The 15972-nt window shown below is 39.3% G+C and overlaps 2 protein-coding genes across 2 annotated transcripts; both read right to left on the bottom strand.

Annotated features, from left to right (window-relative positions):
• Positions 1-400: 400 nt before the first annotated feature.
• Positions 401-4078, bottom strand: LOC103993364 (UDP-glucuronic acid decarboxylase 2). Its single transcript, XM_009413397.3, has 6 exons — positions 3372-4078; positions 2477-2624; positions 2116-2195; positions 1932-2015; positions 1700-1774; positions 401-1065 (listed from the first exon to the last, which is right to left on the bottom strand). Exons 1-6 carry the CDS (start codon positions 3987-3989, stop codon positions 730-732), a joined length of 1341 nt encoding a protein of 446 aa, XP_009411672.2. The 5' UTR covers positions 3990-4078; the 3' UTR covers positions 401-729.
• Positions 4079-6628: 2550 nt separating this feature from the next.
• On the bottom strand, positions 6629-15380 carry LOC135587002 (protein pleiotropic regulatory locus 1-like). Its single transcript, XM_065078644.1, has 17 exons — positions 15159-15380; positions 15034-15058; positions 14601-14709; positions 13603-13684; positions 13443-13496; positions 12139-12223; positions 11857-11949; positions 10990-11053; positions 10788-10873; positions 10574-10675; positions 10346-10429; positions 8109-8169; positions 7968-8034; positions 7802-7879; positions 7421-7485; positions 7214-7291; positions 6629-7113 (listed from the first exon to the last, which is right to left on the bottom strand). The coding sequence occupies exons 1-17, from the start codon at positions 15311-15313 to the stop codon at positions 6941-6943; spliced, it is 1461 nt and encodes a 486-aa protein (XP_064934716.1). The 5' UTR covers positions 15314-15380; the 3' UTR covers positions 6629-6940.
• Between the last annotated feature and the right edge of the window lie 592 nt (positions 15381-15972).

The raw sequence follows: 15972 nt of genomic DNA, 5'->3' as shown, positions 1-15972 counted from the left end.
ATATCTTATTTCTTATTATTTGTATGAAGGACCTTCAGATATTCTCCAGTTTCTTCTGCAACAGTGTTGTATTATAGGAATTTCTATCTACAAATAACTTAGGAATTTCTACTATAAGCAGATCAGAATCTTAGTCATGATCTTTGACCAGCTTGACTTTGATATCAGTGGTTGCTTCTCTGTTGATGTAGAAACAACCTCTCTATTAATCCTGTCCTTTCTTCAGTTGTCTTGCCACTGAAATTAGTATAAAGATTCTGTACTTTTTGTCAATCATATGACACTGTATGATTATGCAGAATGATAAGGGAACTCAAAGCAGTATCTGATACAGAGGTTGTTCTTAAAAGAGAATCTTGTTGGCATGCTTTTTACATGTCAGGATACTTGCAATAATGCATTCTGCCAAGGGAATATAACATAATCTAACATTACAATAATAACATCCAATACAGAAGGCCAATCTGCTACAGCAAGTAAAGAAGATACATGATGAAATTGTATTATCGAAAGGGACTTGCACCACTGCAATGCAGCTGCAGCTATCTCTCAGCCTGCAGCTATCTCTCAGCCTGCAGCAGTAGTATAGCTCATACAACAGCTATGGGACAATGGATAACTCATTAGTAACCTAAACCAAGTAACCCAAGATCTGTGTGTCTCCTCGCTTCTGCCGAATGGGATTCTTATGGTCTGTATATATCCCGTATAGGATGAAAATATAGACTCTTAGGAGGATCCAGTGCCAGTAGTTTTAGAAGTTGTGGAAGGATTGGCGTCGGAGTGATCACCAAAGATACGCTTACGGAAGTCGGAGACCATAAGCGGAAGGCCTTGGCGGAGAGGGATCTTGGGCTCCCAGCCGAGCAGCTCCTTGGCCCTGGTGATGTCAGGCTTGCGCTTGTGGGGATCATCCTCTGTGTTGGGGCGGAACTCAATTTTGGCATCGGGATCAATGGTTTCCTGCACAACTTTAGCAAGCTCCACCATTGTAAACTCTCCGGGGTTTCCCAGATTGAATGGACCAATATGTTCTCCTTCCATCAGCCTCATCAAACCCTCCACCTGCATTTTATTGTTAAATGCTTGGCAAAGATTATAGGATATTCTAAAAGCATGATACAAATGTTTTGAGCATACTACGACCGATATTGAACTGTGATCATTCTTGAAATGCTTTCTTGTCCTTTTTTTACCTTGTTGAGTTACAGTGAAAGCAAACCAATAAACTCCACCAAAATAATCATCTAGTGTCAAAATCAAGTGAAGCATCACTCCCAGTACACAGATATGGAACCTCTTATTAGCAAGGGCAAAGTTGTTTGCTGTTTCCTTATCAATGGCGTCCAGGAGCTGAAGGTTAATGATGAATCTAAATTTTGAAGCTAGAATAAACTAAAGGACCAACTGAGATTTTATCAAGGAAATTTTGGTGCAGACAAAGCAAAGAAGCACAAGCTGTTTGGGCACAGTAGGTTGATATTGCACATGAATGTGCTGTTTTTGAATGTCCATATACTCTTTGGACCCACCCACAACAGCTGCAAGAAATTGAGAACATAGCCGGTCCATGTTGAGCTAACATGCATCAAAATCAAAGCTACTGGTTTCTATTACATTAACTTAAAAGATAAATAAGTACAAGTGAAATGGAAAAGAAATAAATTGAACTTGGTGCAGAAAAAGCAAGAAGACCCACCAGGTCGGAGACATATTGGAAACTCCTTGTCTGGTTTCCATCTCCATAAACAGTCAGTGGCTCCTTCCTCAAGGCCTAACTCGTATCATAAAAATCAAGCAGAACCATCAAATTCAGCAGTTCAATGCATCTTACTTAGTTGAAACTAAACATCAATACCACCATGTAACAAGGAACTAATAATCTATGTTAAACAGAAAAATTATAGAATCTCAGAACAGTAGCAGAACACCTGAGCAACAAAATTGCTGACCACCCTGCCATCATCGATGCACATGCGAGGCCCATAGGTGTTGAAGATTCGAGCAATCCTCACCTGCAACATAGGAACTTGGCATATGATATCAAAGAACCAATCAAGAAGCTACTTCTAAAGCAAATACATCAGTGTTTCGATCAGTCACAAGTTAAACGACCTCGACTTGGGCACCACGGTGGTAATCCATGGTCAGCGTCTCTGCGGTGCGCTTGCCTTCATCATAGCAGCTCCTAACTCCTGCCATCCCCCACAGGCCAACCCAACACCCAAACAAGATACCGAATGCTTGTTAGATTCTTCTCTATTTTCGTATGAAACACAATGGTACCCAGCCAACATAATGTATCATATGGACCACATGTATGATATGCTTCACAGTTCCCAGTTGCAACCCAGCCCACAAGTGATTCTAATTTAGAAGGAGAAAAGGACACTCACTACCTTAGGATGCTTCATTTCATTGAAGAAGCCAGAGCTAAAGAAATGAAAGAGATGGTGATAAAGAGAGGGAGATGTACCAATGGGATTAACATTGCCCCAGTAGGTCTCAACTTGAGGGTGCTGCAATGGATCACCATAGACCTCGCTGGTGCTGGTGAGGAGGAATCTGGCCCCCACTCTCTTGGCCAGGCCTAGCATGTTGAGAGTTCCCACCACATTGGTCTTGTGCACTCCACGGCAAAAGCTGCATGAATTAAGGCTTGTAACAGGTGAGAAAAAAAGACACTTTTCTTCTTCTTCTTCCCCCTTATTCTATTCAATTCTTTTCGCTTGCAAGAATAAGAACACCAACAAGAACACCGACATCCCACCCGACCACAAACCACCACTAACCAAATTGATCGTTTTTAAACAAGAATTAGCTGTCAAAAGTTCAAATTATTCGAAGACCAGAGGAGAAGAAACCCTGTTTTCACAAATTTGTACGTACGAGGAAAACCAGTGCAGAGAGATGATGATCCAATAAGAATCAACATCCCACAGACACAATGACCCAAAAAGAGTACTTTCACTAATAAATACTTGTCTAGGAAGAGCTACAAGCAGACAAGTGTTAATTTGAGGTGGCCAAGAAGAAAAAGATCCCAATTTAGAAAATCTTAAGAAAAAACAAGACTGAGACGGAGACTTCTATAAGGGATATGAACATTTCTAGGAGAGAGAGAGAGAGAGAGAGAGAGAGAGAGAGAGAGAGAGCTGGATCATGTATCACCGAAACAAAATAATAATCTAATGAAGAAAGATGGGTTCTTTAACAAATAATGAGCCAAAATAGAACATATCAACGAACGAAGCTTTATATCGAACAAGAAAGAGTACGACGGATTATCGAAAAGAAGCCATCTTTACGGCTAAAATGATGCAGAAGAGGAGATCAATTAGGAGAGAAAATGACAAAGAATATAAGGATATGATGGTCTTGATTGGGTTGAACTTGTAGTGGACGGGGGAGGCGGGGCAGGCGAGGTGGTAGATCTGGTCGACCTCGAGCAGCAGCGGCTCGACGACGTCGTGGCGGATGAGCTCGAAGTTGGGGTTCCCGAAGTGATGCATCACGTTCTCCTTCCGCCCCGTGAAGAAGTTGTCCACCACGATCACGCTGTCCCCCCTGGCGATCAGCCGGTCCACCAGGTGACTCCCCACGAACCCGGCCCCGCCCGTCACCACGACGCGCAGCCCCTTCCGCTTGATCCCCAGCGGCACCTTCCCCCCCACGAACCCCTTATTCGCCGCCTCGAACGCCGTCCTGTGGTGGTGCTGCTGGAACGCACCGAACCTCGTCGGCTCCACCGAGCGCAGGGCGATCTCGGCCGCCACGGCAGAGGAGGAAGAAGATGAGGGAGCGAGGGCGAAGAAGAGTGAGCCAAGGGCCATGCCTACGAGCACGAAGACGAGGCGTTGCTCCCGGAGGAGATAGCGAATCGGGCGCGAGAGCCAGAGGATCCGCTTCTCCGGCTTGGGGACGTAGTCGCCGCCGCTCACCGAGCGGTAAGCGTCGTGGCCACCGCGGTAGATGAGCTCGGAGGCCATCGGCGGAGGATCGACAACGCCACGTAAGTGGGGCGACGGGAGTTCCACTTTCTTGGAGCTGCCGTTCGACGGGTGGCAAAGAGGGGGCGGGCGGGGGGAGTCTTCTTGTAGAAGAAACTGAGAGACGAGGGCTCGCACGTAATTTTGTCCACCGCCATCATAAAGGGTATTAATGGTATTTCCCATTATGTTATCAGTTGAATTCGGCCGACAGCATGGATGGAGCAACGGCAACGTGGACATCGAGATGTGTGCGAGAAAGATCGTGAGCTCCAACGCGAAGGAACGAAGGTCTGTGTTTGACTTGACGTGTCTTTGGCGGGACCCCTACGTTAGCTGCTGACTTGTCCGGTTTGGAAATGCATGCATCATGGCTGGTAGATCGGTGGGGACGGCGTCGGCGTGGCCTTTTCCGATACGTAACTCCACCCACGACGGACGGACTTTTTAGAGCAGCAGTTCAAAGTTGGGCAAGTCGAGAGGAACCGATGGCACCAAAACGGGTTCGAGTCCGACGCTGCCTAAGTTTGGCATGTCGGGAAGAAACGGGTGCGTTAAGACAAATTAGGGTTCTACACGTGTTTTGCACACAAGGGAAAACAAGAAAACACAGTAGTATAAAGATGGATATCATACATGAGAGTGGGTAATAAAGTTGGGATATGTCAACGTCTATAGTGTTGTATATGGTCATAATATACATGGTCGTCAGTCAACCAGTTAGGCAATCGAATCGAACAGTCCAGTAGAATTGACAAGCAAGATAAATATTTGTCAGGTTATCCTTAGCTGACAATTCTGGGTTAATGCACTTTGAATCATAGAGCTGTGAACAATGGCTGTAGCACAGTAAAGACCCCACCTGTGCTGCTAAGGGCTACTAAGGACAGTCTAGTTATTTAAACCTCAAGCAAAGCCTGATGTTGCACCATTCATGTTCCATGTGACTCAACAAACTTTCCCCACCTATAAATGTTTAACAACTGAAAAATGAACTTGATGTATATATATATATATATATATATACTCTCAAGTTTTTAATTTTTATTTGATATTTTTTAGTATCTTAAATATCCTTTGTCCTCATAGTCATATCCTCCCTTGAAGCACTATGTTGTTTTGTAATAAGGGGATGTGGATGAGACTAAATCATATTGTCGACTCTATTTTCTTTAATAATAAAAAAAAGAATAAAATCTCTAAGACTTTTCTCCATGCTGCTGATGGCCACCATGATGATAGCTCATGAGCCTTCCCTTCCTCGACAACCTCAACTTATCCCTCTAAAATGAACGATCCGAGATCTCTCTTTATCACCTATCGACGGATCTCTCGTATCATCCCTTCAAAACGTGCCAAAATGAAGATCAATATAAGGGTAGCACTAACGTTGGGACCATCAACAGCCCGAACCGAATGAAGGTCTTGAAGGTTTCTTTGTTTCCTTTGTTTTGTAAGAACACAAAATCGACAATACAACGTGACCCATTTGCGCCTCCTCCTTACGAAACAGTGTCTCTATCAAATCGAGGGAGTCAAGACAAGAGGACAATATAACAATACGACGAATGGCTACAACAAAGCAAAAGACAATAAAGACAACCACAACAACCCATAATGCAATAGGATAGAAAGCGATCACGATAAGACAAAAGTGACAATCAATAATGCTCATCGCGAAGAGGGTACGATGAACAGAGATATTTAAGATATTAGAGAATAAAAGATATGAAATAGAAAAATTAGAAACAGGCAAAAAAAAAAGTCAAAGGAAGATTTTTTTCACATAAATCACCCAATCAACTTTCTTCAAGATGACCTACAAAATAAAATAAAACAAAAAGGAAACGACCATAAGACACCTTGCTTTCTGGCAGTGATGCTGAACAAAATTGCATAAACAACCCGATAAAATTGCGTACACTGAGATTATTCTCAACCCTCGCATGCCAGTTATTCACTTAGTATTTGCAAGCATAAATTATATACATTGATCGCCTTTTAGTGTCAGTTGAAATCTTTTGAAACAATTAGCAGGCAACATTGTGAAATTGAAAAGCTAATCAACCTTTTTACAGGTGCTCTGTGCATCCATGGAGTCAGTAGCACAGTTTGAGTAATCCTTATCTCCTCACATTTTGCTGCCTCAACATAATAAGATTAGCCAGAGGACCCCTAGCAAATTATATCTTCAGTAACAGCTCAAGTCTTTGAGCAAAGCTTATGCATGGATGCATTCCACTTCACAGATGATTAGGACTATTGTTGAAACATTGCTCATGTTGTTGACTACATTTAAGTTGGCAAACAAGAAGAAAACAGAGAAAAAGTTGGGATGGTAATTGCTGCAACAAGGTTCTAAGATACAACTCATGGAATCATGTTGCCTTAATCCAACCTGGTTGCAAATATGAACCTAGTCATAAAAGAATCATGTAATCATAATATCATGTACTAATGAACTTGGATCCTCCACAGTACAGTTCATCTATTATTCCACCTAATTATGATAGAGGCTAATCTGCCAACCTAATTACAACAACCACCAGTTGCTTGTAATTTGTCATCAAGCTGCCATCCTAATTACTGTGAAGGTCAATGGTTCGCACCCACACAAACATCACTAGCCAAATAGTCCACCAAACTAGACAGTGACATTTCCATTTATGAAAACAACTAAAAAGGACAATCACATGAACAACATTGTGTGGAAAAAGTTACCTTTCATCTCTATATTTTCTTTCTTCTCGGCAAGATTTCGGTGCTTACCAATACACAAAGATGGAAAATCAATACTCATGTTTGGTATCACTAGTTTTAGTGTTTCTGAATAGCACAACCACTTAAATTCTACCTGTTCTGGTTCCCAGCAAACAACTCCGGCGGTGGAAAGAATTTCTGTAGTAAACTTATAAAATCTGCTGCGGAGAGGTGGTCAACTTGAGCCGAAATTAGTACCTGCGGAATTCTTTTGGTGGCTTGAAGTTGAGAGGATGGGTTTCCGGAGTTGCACTTTGATCTTCTTTCCACATCTTGATAGTTTTGTCTGCTTCGCAGGTAACAAGTCTTGAACCACTTATATCATATGAAAGAGCATAGATGCATGCTTCACTGTCAAGGGACCCTGAACAAAATAAAAGGAACAAAAGAATTCAAGATAAATAACATGATGTTCCAGGAATACCAAGAAAGAAGAATTCACAGGTATAAATGGCAACACTAACCAGGCTGGACAATAGTCTGGGCTTGCTGGAAATTGTGGCCGCTCTTCCAATCCCAAAACCAAAGGCTTCCATTGTCACCTTCAAGAATTGACTACATAAAGATTTCTTGGCCATGTAAAAGCATCGTTTGGCACGGCTTATATCAGGAACAATGTGCTATCCAATAACAAGTGGCAATTGAAACCACATGGTTGGTTTCCAGCATACCAGCAGTGGCCAAAACACCATCTTCGTTAACTGCCATTGAATTTATTATTGTTCTCTGTTGGGACCTGGACAACAAAATAAAACAAGTAGCATTTCAAAGGGTGGTTCAAGAAATTTTTATTAATAATTTTACAAACAGTAAAATGTAAGCAAACAAATGTGCAATTTCTAATACAAGATGGATTGAACTAAACACATCAAGCCACAAATCATCCTACATGGTTTTATAATAACACAAGAATAATAGATAATCCTTTAGTTCTGAAGTAAAATCACAGCTCAGATCAACTGAAGAAAGTAAATTGCTCTACGAGTTTTCTTTTCAACTACGGCACACTCAGATTCACCATTAAAATGGTTGGCATAAGAACAAATACTCACAGCATATTGTGAAGAAATTCGCCTTTTGGAAGGTTAAACTTCTTTATATTGTCTGCTGATGCAGATGCAAATGCTCTCCTGGATTCAAAAACAGAGATTTAAAAAAGCTTCCCGAATAAGTTGATATCAAAATATCGAGACCAAGCCATGAGTTCTGATGAAATACTCTTTTGGATGCAATGCCATAGCACGAACAGATTTCTTGTGGTGTGTAACTGTTGTCATTGTTTTTCCTGCAAATGGGATTTCAACTTTGTTGGAAAACAATAACAGAAGTAGCTTATGGATATTGACAATAGAATAATACCAGCTACAAGATCCCAAAACTTAATAGTAGTGTCATGGGAGCCAGTTACAACTTGTGGATCCTGAAAAAGGAAAATGTTCAAGTTACCTACACACAAAATATTTAACTTCACTTAATTTGAGAGAGAGAAAAAAAAGATGGCCAGGCAGAACCAAATCATACAATAAGTAACAATGAGTGAAGAGATAAAAAACTGAATTTCTCCTTGCATATTAGCAGACACTACAGAACCATGTGAAAACTATAAACAGAGATCAAAGAACCTTGCTAATGGGAGAAGTAAAACTAGGCTAGACAACAACATCAAATCAGGAATTTTCTCATATCAAAAAAGAACTTTGGCATTCAGTTTAATTGCAGCCATCACTTCAGTAACCAGTCATTGAGTTCATTCCTGCTGAACCACACATTAGCATGCTCAAACCAGTGATTTCCCAGAGTTTTCAATGAACCAACTAGATCTGAACTATCAATATAGGTGTTGACTCAATCAGCATAATGACTGAACCGCTTAGATCTTCTGAACTGTCATCAAGCAGAGTGGGTGTCATGGGCTACAGTATCAAGCCCTGCAGGGCATGTCCAGATACGGATGCCCATGCTGGGTAGGGGTTCAAGACCAATAATCAGGATAGCATGGTTGGACTTAGGCAGCAAGTCATGTGGTGACTTGACAGTTGGTACAGCTGGCCTATCGAGCTAGCATGAAAACATATTTAGTGTATATTAAATGAGAATCAAAGAAGAATTATATTTCTCTGGAAAGACAAACTGCTCCATTTAGATCAACCAGACTGGTTATATATATATATATATATATGTGTGTGTGTGTGTGTGTGTGTGTGTGTGTGTGTGTGTGTGCATACAATATATTTTTTATTTAAAACTAAAAGCAAGCTATACTTTAAGTTCTAATATCAAAAATTAGTTAAGCAGCATACGATAACACAGCTAACCTAATGTGCCATGGACTGGGCTAGTCCACCAACCAGCGATTCTCTAAAATGCTGAATTGGCCAAGAATGATATACAGGTTTTGTCAACATAGCCTGAAATCAAGCCGTGCAGGATATGTCGTGGGCCTAACCAACCCAAAATGGCCTCCTCTACTCACCATGGATAAGAGACCAAATCATAGTGAATTGAATCCCTCTACCACCTTGACAGTGGACCAAGACTTTTATCCTGATTCATAATAATTTTGCCTCCTAAATCACATTGGAAAGTTATCTAAATCACCAAAATCGGGATACAATCTATAAATGTCATTTTATTTTATAGGTATAAATCAAATATCAAAAATAAAACCCACAAGCATTTCTACACTTGAATCCTATAAATAATATCAAAATATGAAACCAAATAAAAAAGGAAAAATTCAATGTATTAATAACATAAGGTTATTTACTTGTCAAGATTTTAATATACTATATGTGTTGCAAATGGTTCAATATGTACCACAATCGAAAATAATCCTATCCCCCATGTATTACAAAAGCATATCTCATACCCAAACCTGTACAACATTCAAATCACTCAATGTCCCACATAAATAACCCAAATGCTATTATAAATACGAGTTCATCCTTGTCAAACCATAAGTTTGGTTAGTTAGGGCCCAGGTCAGCAAATTTAAATGGCTAAAATAGTCTATGCTCCTCGAGAGTTCAAATCACTTTGACCTTGCAAATACAGTGAAGCTAATTCCCAACAGAAAATGTCTACTAAAAACTAATTAAAAGTTCATTCTTTTCTCTTCATCTTAGCATTTGACGCACGAGGATTCAACTCTGGACATGAGATTCCATCAAACTAGAACATCCATCAGGGACAAAGTTATTATCAGACTCATTCCACACAACCAGATAGAAATAAACTAGGATCCACACTTGAGAAAATGATTTTCTGTACAACATAAGCTGCCTGATGATAGATAAATGGCAGCACAAACTTGCCCATCAAGCAAAGCTTAAATGTAATTCTGCTTAAATGCTATAAGTGAAGAAATATCAGTATCTGGTCTAGGCATTGAAAACATAAACAGTAGAAAGTTTCTGACTATGCAAAGCTATTTCTAAAGAACCCACTAAGCAAAACTAAACCAATTTTTTATGCTAGCTTATGTCTTTAGTGTAAGATTGCACAACCACAGGCAAAAGCCTTGAATAAGTCGCATAGTACATGAATTCCACAATATAAACATTCATGTCATCCAAACTGAAAATAGATTTGCATACCGTAGGTCGGGCAAAACCTGAACAAACAGTGTTATCATGGCCAGAGAGAGCCATAACCATTGCCTTCGTACGAATGTCCCAGACCTAAATCAAATGCATGATAAGTCCAAAACTTTAAAGTTATATTAAACCAATTTCACGGAAAAAATGCCACTGCATTTGATTTTTTTAGGGAACCTCCAAATAACTTTACAATTTGGATAAATTGCTACAAAATAAGTGTCATACCCGGCAAACAGAATCCCGTCCGCCTGTTAACAAAACATCAATAGTTGGATGAAGAGCTAAGCAGTATACACCACTCAGATGTCCATGATAAGACCTAATAACCTTGGATCATTAAGACAGGAAGTGCAAAGTGCAAAGTGCAAAGTGCAAGCAAATTAGAGGTGTCCAAATGGTTAAAACTCTAAATAACAAAATAAAGTATACAATAACAAACCTTATTTTGTTCAAGGTCCCAACATTTAACTTGTTTGTCATCTCCAGCAGAAAACAAATAAGTGTGCCTTTGACTGACGGCAAGTCCTAGTTATCCAAGGAGGTTTATATCAATACTGAACAACTTGCAGTATAACACCCAGCAAAAGAAAATTAATAAAGAAAACAAAGCGAAACCTCAAAGATCTGCCAGATCAACTAACCGCGTATTTGTTCAATATGTCCTGTCAGTGTTAGCTTTAACCTTCCAGATGCAACATCCCATATCTTAAAAAAATAGGCAAATACATCAAATCTTAATAACAGGAACTGCCTTAATATAAAGATATAAAGCAATGCTAACTCCTTTCTTGAAAACTATTTCGAGTGATGCTAATCATAGTTGATAATATGACAACAATACTGAAAACACAGAAAGAAAAAGACCGATATAGCAATTTTATTTGTCAAATTGTTGGATGTTGTTACAGAGTATTTTCACATTGTAGCTTTTTGAATTTTCCATATACATTTTTTATATTTTATGAAAATCAATCTAACAAGAATCTTCACAAAGAAATTGCTAAAAAGCACCTTCCAAGGAAAACAAGTTTTGGCAGAAACCCAGTAAAATAAAAGCACTGATCCTAGCACTTCGTTTTAATAATTTATCGAAACTTCTTTGAAGAAACATAGCTTTCAAATTGAACAATTTATTCATGAAGGATGACTATCTACCCAATGATGAAATATAGTTCCTTTGAGATTAGACAAAATTATTTAAGTTGAAAAGTAAAATTATATTTTAGCTCCCATAAAACATATAAAGAAAGAGCTCAACATAGTATTTTAATCATATCATCAAGATCCTTGCAGTGTCGAGCATGTCTGAATCTTGTCCAATTCTGGGCAGCACAACCATGTAGGGATCTTGATGTAAGTGGAGTTTGCTCAGGGTTCTAGCTAGTTGAATTCTGAGCAGCACATTTAAAGTGCCCCAGTATCCTACGCCACATCTGTGGCATTAGAAGATAATAACAATAATATATCATTTATGATTCCAGATGAGGGCAAAAAAAGGTAAAAGTTACCTTTATTGTCCTGTCTGCTGAACCAGTACAGAACCATGAGTTGCTGGGATCAAAAGCAATGGACCGAACCCATCCCAAGTGGCCACTAATAACCTGAATCAATTAGCAAACAAAATTACATCAACGGTGGTAGATTGTCATACAAAATTAAGTAGCAAGTTCTAAACACTTGAAATTTTATGCACAATAGCACACTTGTTCAGTGAACCAGCATCGTCTCTAGCAACTGTACCTAGCAGATCATAATCATTTTGGACAAAAGGAAAAGGAGGGCAAACATACCCTATAATTCTTCCAAGGAGGATGCCATGTGGGACGAGGCCATCTACTTGGAATCCTTTCCATTAGTGCAGATGTAGACTGATATCTGAAACAAACATGCAGAAACTATTAGGGAAATTTCCCTTGTATTATCATAAAGTAGTATGAATAGAAACTAGGTCAATTTGTCCGATTTAAGTAAAAAGGGAAAACCCAGTGCACAAGATTCCACCAGTGTGAATTCTGGGAACAATCAATTTGTCCATATTGAATACTAGGTCCTAAATAGGCCTTCCTCGTGCCCTATGAATCATATAACAGCTGGGCCAAGATGGAGAAGGGTCAGTTTAATTACAGGTTCAAGCCATGTCAAAATGGGCTACTGAGATTCTACTTATCTAAAACATGAGTTTCAGAAGTATGAGCATAAATTTTGATACTTGAACAAATTTCTATGATGTATACAGTATTCTACCTTATATTGTCGAATTGGATTGTTTGGTTAATTCAGGTTAGATTCAAGTTCGTAATAGGTTAACCCAAATCCAACCCCATTTATGTCCAACTGAGCTTTTCAAATCCTAATCAAGCTCAGGTTTCAAAAAAACCCAACGGCTCCAGTTGATGGCATCATGTCAACAAACCACTGCAAGTCAACCATAATCCAACCACATTTATGTCCAATTGAGATTTCTAATTCCTAACCAAACTCAGGTTTCAAGAAAAACAAAGGCTTCACTGTTGATGACATTGTCACAACAAACCATTGGATGGGGTATACATGTTCTTTTTTTCAATTACAACAATAACCAATAATGAGCTAAGTGACCTAATTTTGACTCAACTCAACCAATTTTCAACCTACAATTTCCCCCTTTTATTCATTTAATGCCAAGTGCTACCCTTGACACAGAATGGTTCGCTGGTACATACCATTCCAATGGCAGGAGAGACTCCCATGCCTTTGAAACTTAGATCTTGCTAAAACAATCAAAGAAAAGTGAACGGTATGCTGACTACAAGCAATCATACAAGTCATTCTTGAAGCGTTCAACGAGTATCATTTAGATAAAATTACATGTCATGGATAAAGAAAACAAATGATGCAGCAAGTACCATCATCGCTTCTTTACTGCATGTACAAGAATATATGTGACTTTTCTGTAGAAGGTTCAAGACTAAAAGAGCAAAATCCTTGTCAATGATTTTCAAATTAAAAAAATACTGGAATATACATATTACAGGCATACACAATAACAGCCAAAATAAGCAAAATGTCCTTTAATAAATAAAGACAGCTCAAAAGGAGTAAGAGTGAGTATCACCTGTCCGTAACAGAAAGTACAGTCCCTGTATTTCTGCTTGCAGTACCAATCTCACTGTAAAAAAAGAAATCACATGAACTTATAGTCAAGCTAATCGTTAAAATATCTGCATAAAGTGAAAGCAATGCACAAATGTGACAAGATAAGATAGTGGACATACGGTCCTTTTGGTAGCATGGTAGGTGCAGGAACAATTGCATTTTGGTTCCCATCATTTTGAGAAGCCTTGGCTTCTTGGCTGCCTGCAGAATAATCATAATGATATTCAAAGAGCAGGCTAAAACAGAAATAATCTAACATGGTGGTAATCTAAACTCTATACAAGGCTGCCAATCCCAGGAATGCGGGAGGGTCCATGTCCATGTATATAGTCTTGTCTTACAAGTAGGAAAAAACCTTGACACTGAGTTTGTAAAGGAGCTTCTTGCTTATGTTGCCAAGGTTCATCCTTGATCGTGGAACTATTTGTCAAACTTGAACTTTGTACCCATTTTCACTTTCAATATCAAAATTTCCCTATACCCCATTGCAGTTCATGTCATTCGGATTTATAAATCTCTTTCTAGCTTGAAATTTTCATTTCTAATATTATATTTTTCATCAACATGACATTGGAAACAATGTTCTATTTAACATGCAAGTAATTAGACTCATCTCGAGCAGTGGACCACATGGCATCCATTCAGGTTGTGAATTTTGAAGAGCATCAACATCAGTAAAAACATATATCTAAAGAAAGAAACCTAACTCTGAGAAACTCTATCCCCAACGATTTCCTTCTTTTGAACTAGTTAATAGAATAATTACCACTAACGCACATGATGCTAGTTTTGCTGATTGTAAAAGCCAGCAATGACAAGATGATTGGTCAAATTGTACGAGTAGTTACATTATGCTGAAACAATGAACAAACAAAATGACAAATTGATTGAGCCTTCAATTCTACATTATGTTCAAACCAATAAATAAGCAAACTTTATGACACACATTACTGTTCTGGATCTGATTCATTTGATAATGCATAAACATTACGTAAGTGGTAGTGCGTAAGAAAATAGTGATGTTTTTAATAAAGCACACAAGAGGTGAGGGATTAAGACAGAAAAACCAGGTGAGGTGAGATACAAACTGCAATTGAGAAAAAAGTTCAAAACATACCAGGAAGAGCCAAAGCAGCTTGATCTCCTTTTCCCAGCCCACCAGGATAGTTTTGCTCTCTAGTCTGCTGACCGGGCAAGTTTGCTACCGATCCATATTCAGCTTGCACCTCCAAAATTCAAAGGACATGAAGCAATGCACAAAGTTAGGACTTCCCCTTAAACATTTTCCCCTGAAAGAATACAAACAAATGAACCAAGAAGTTCCATTATTTTCCTTTTCCCGTGTATCACTAAACCATGCCATCATCACCTTTGTCTCTTATAACAGGAAACTGAACACAAATCGTGCACAGTGAGGTTGCACTTTCAAAAGAAAAACCCACGAAACAACTTCCAATTGCAATTTTTCCACATCAATATGCATTTTTTTAGGGTAACACAAGGGAAGAAAAGTGAGAAACAACAGATACTGAGAAGAGACTGTCACCAACCTTGTAGCTGATCCGAATCCGCTTGCTGCAAAGTGAAGGGAACGAACAGAGAAGTCAAGCACAAAGAAGGAACAGAGAGGCGAAGAGGTTGATGTCGTTAGGGTTAGGTTTTAAGGGGAACCTACCTCTCGGGATCGGAAGGAGAATGATGGCCATGGATCGGGGAGAATAGGTCGAGAGCGCGCTTGAGGGACTTGAAACTGATAATGCCGGACGACTGCGGCTCCACCGGGAGCTCCATGGCGGCCATCGGACGCGGGGCGGCCACCACGCCGGGCATCGGCCTACTAACCAGCCCTCCCTAGCTCCCTCCCTCCCTGCGTCTTGTTTTTGCCTCCTCTTCCTTTGAAACCCTCCTTCCTACTCGTGGTTTGTATATGACCCGATACGAGGCCACACCGACGTCACGGTATTTGTCACGCGATATGTACTTGTCGGATTCGGGTAAGGGATTGGAGGGAGGACTGCATAAATCCGACCTGGCTCACCAGTGGCGGACTGTCGAAACAATCCATTAGTTAACGGGATGAATCAGGTTGAAACTACGGACTTATATCGTAAATTAGTCCAACGTAGAAAATGGTTAAGATTAAAATTGATTTATAAAGATCTGATGAATGTATTATTATTAACTTTAACTTAAATATTTTGATCAGACATTTCGACTAAACGAAGTTGATAGATTAATTAATCCATCGAGTCCTAATCACGAAGTTGATAGAACCTGGCCAAGCATCCATCAAATTGCATATTATTTATATATAATCAATGATTTTTCTACTTCCATCTTTGAATTTAAACTTATTCTTTGTAATTTTTTATTTTTTTATAATCCATAATAACAGTCTATATTTTCTTTTGGATGAATTCTAAAACAAATCTTTTTTTAGGTTTTCTCGTATAATTTTAGAACGGTTGAATCAATCAAATTCGTTATCA

Source organism: Musa acuminata, chromosome BXJ1-8 (genome assembly GCF_036884655.1).
Source record: "Musa acuminata AAA Group cultivar baxijiao chromosome BXJ1-8, Cavendish_Baxijiao_AAA, whole genome shotgun sequence".
Classification (NCBI taxonomy): Eukaryota; Viridiplantae; Streptophyta; class Magnoliopsida; order Zingiberales; family Musaceae; genus Musa; species Musa acuminata.
Note: the sequence above shows the minus strand (reverse complement) of the source record. Positions and strands in the feature narration are given on the sequence as shown.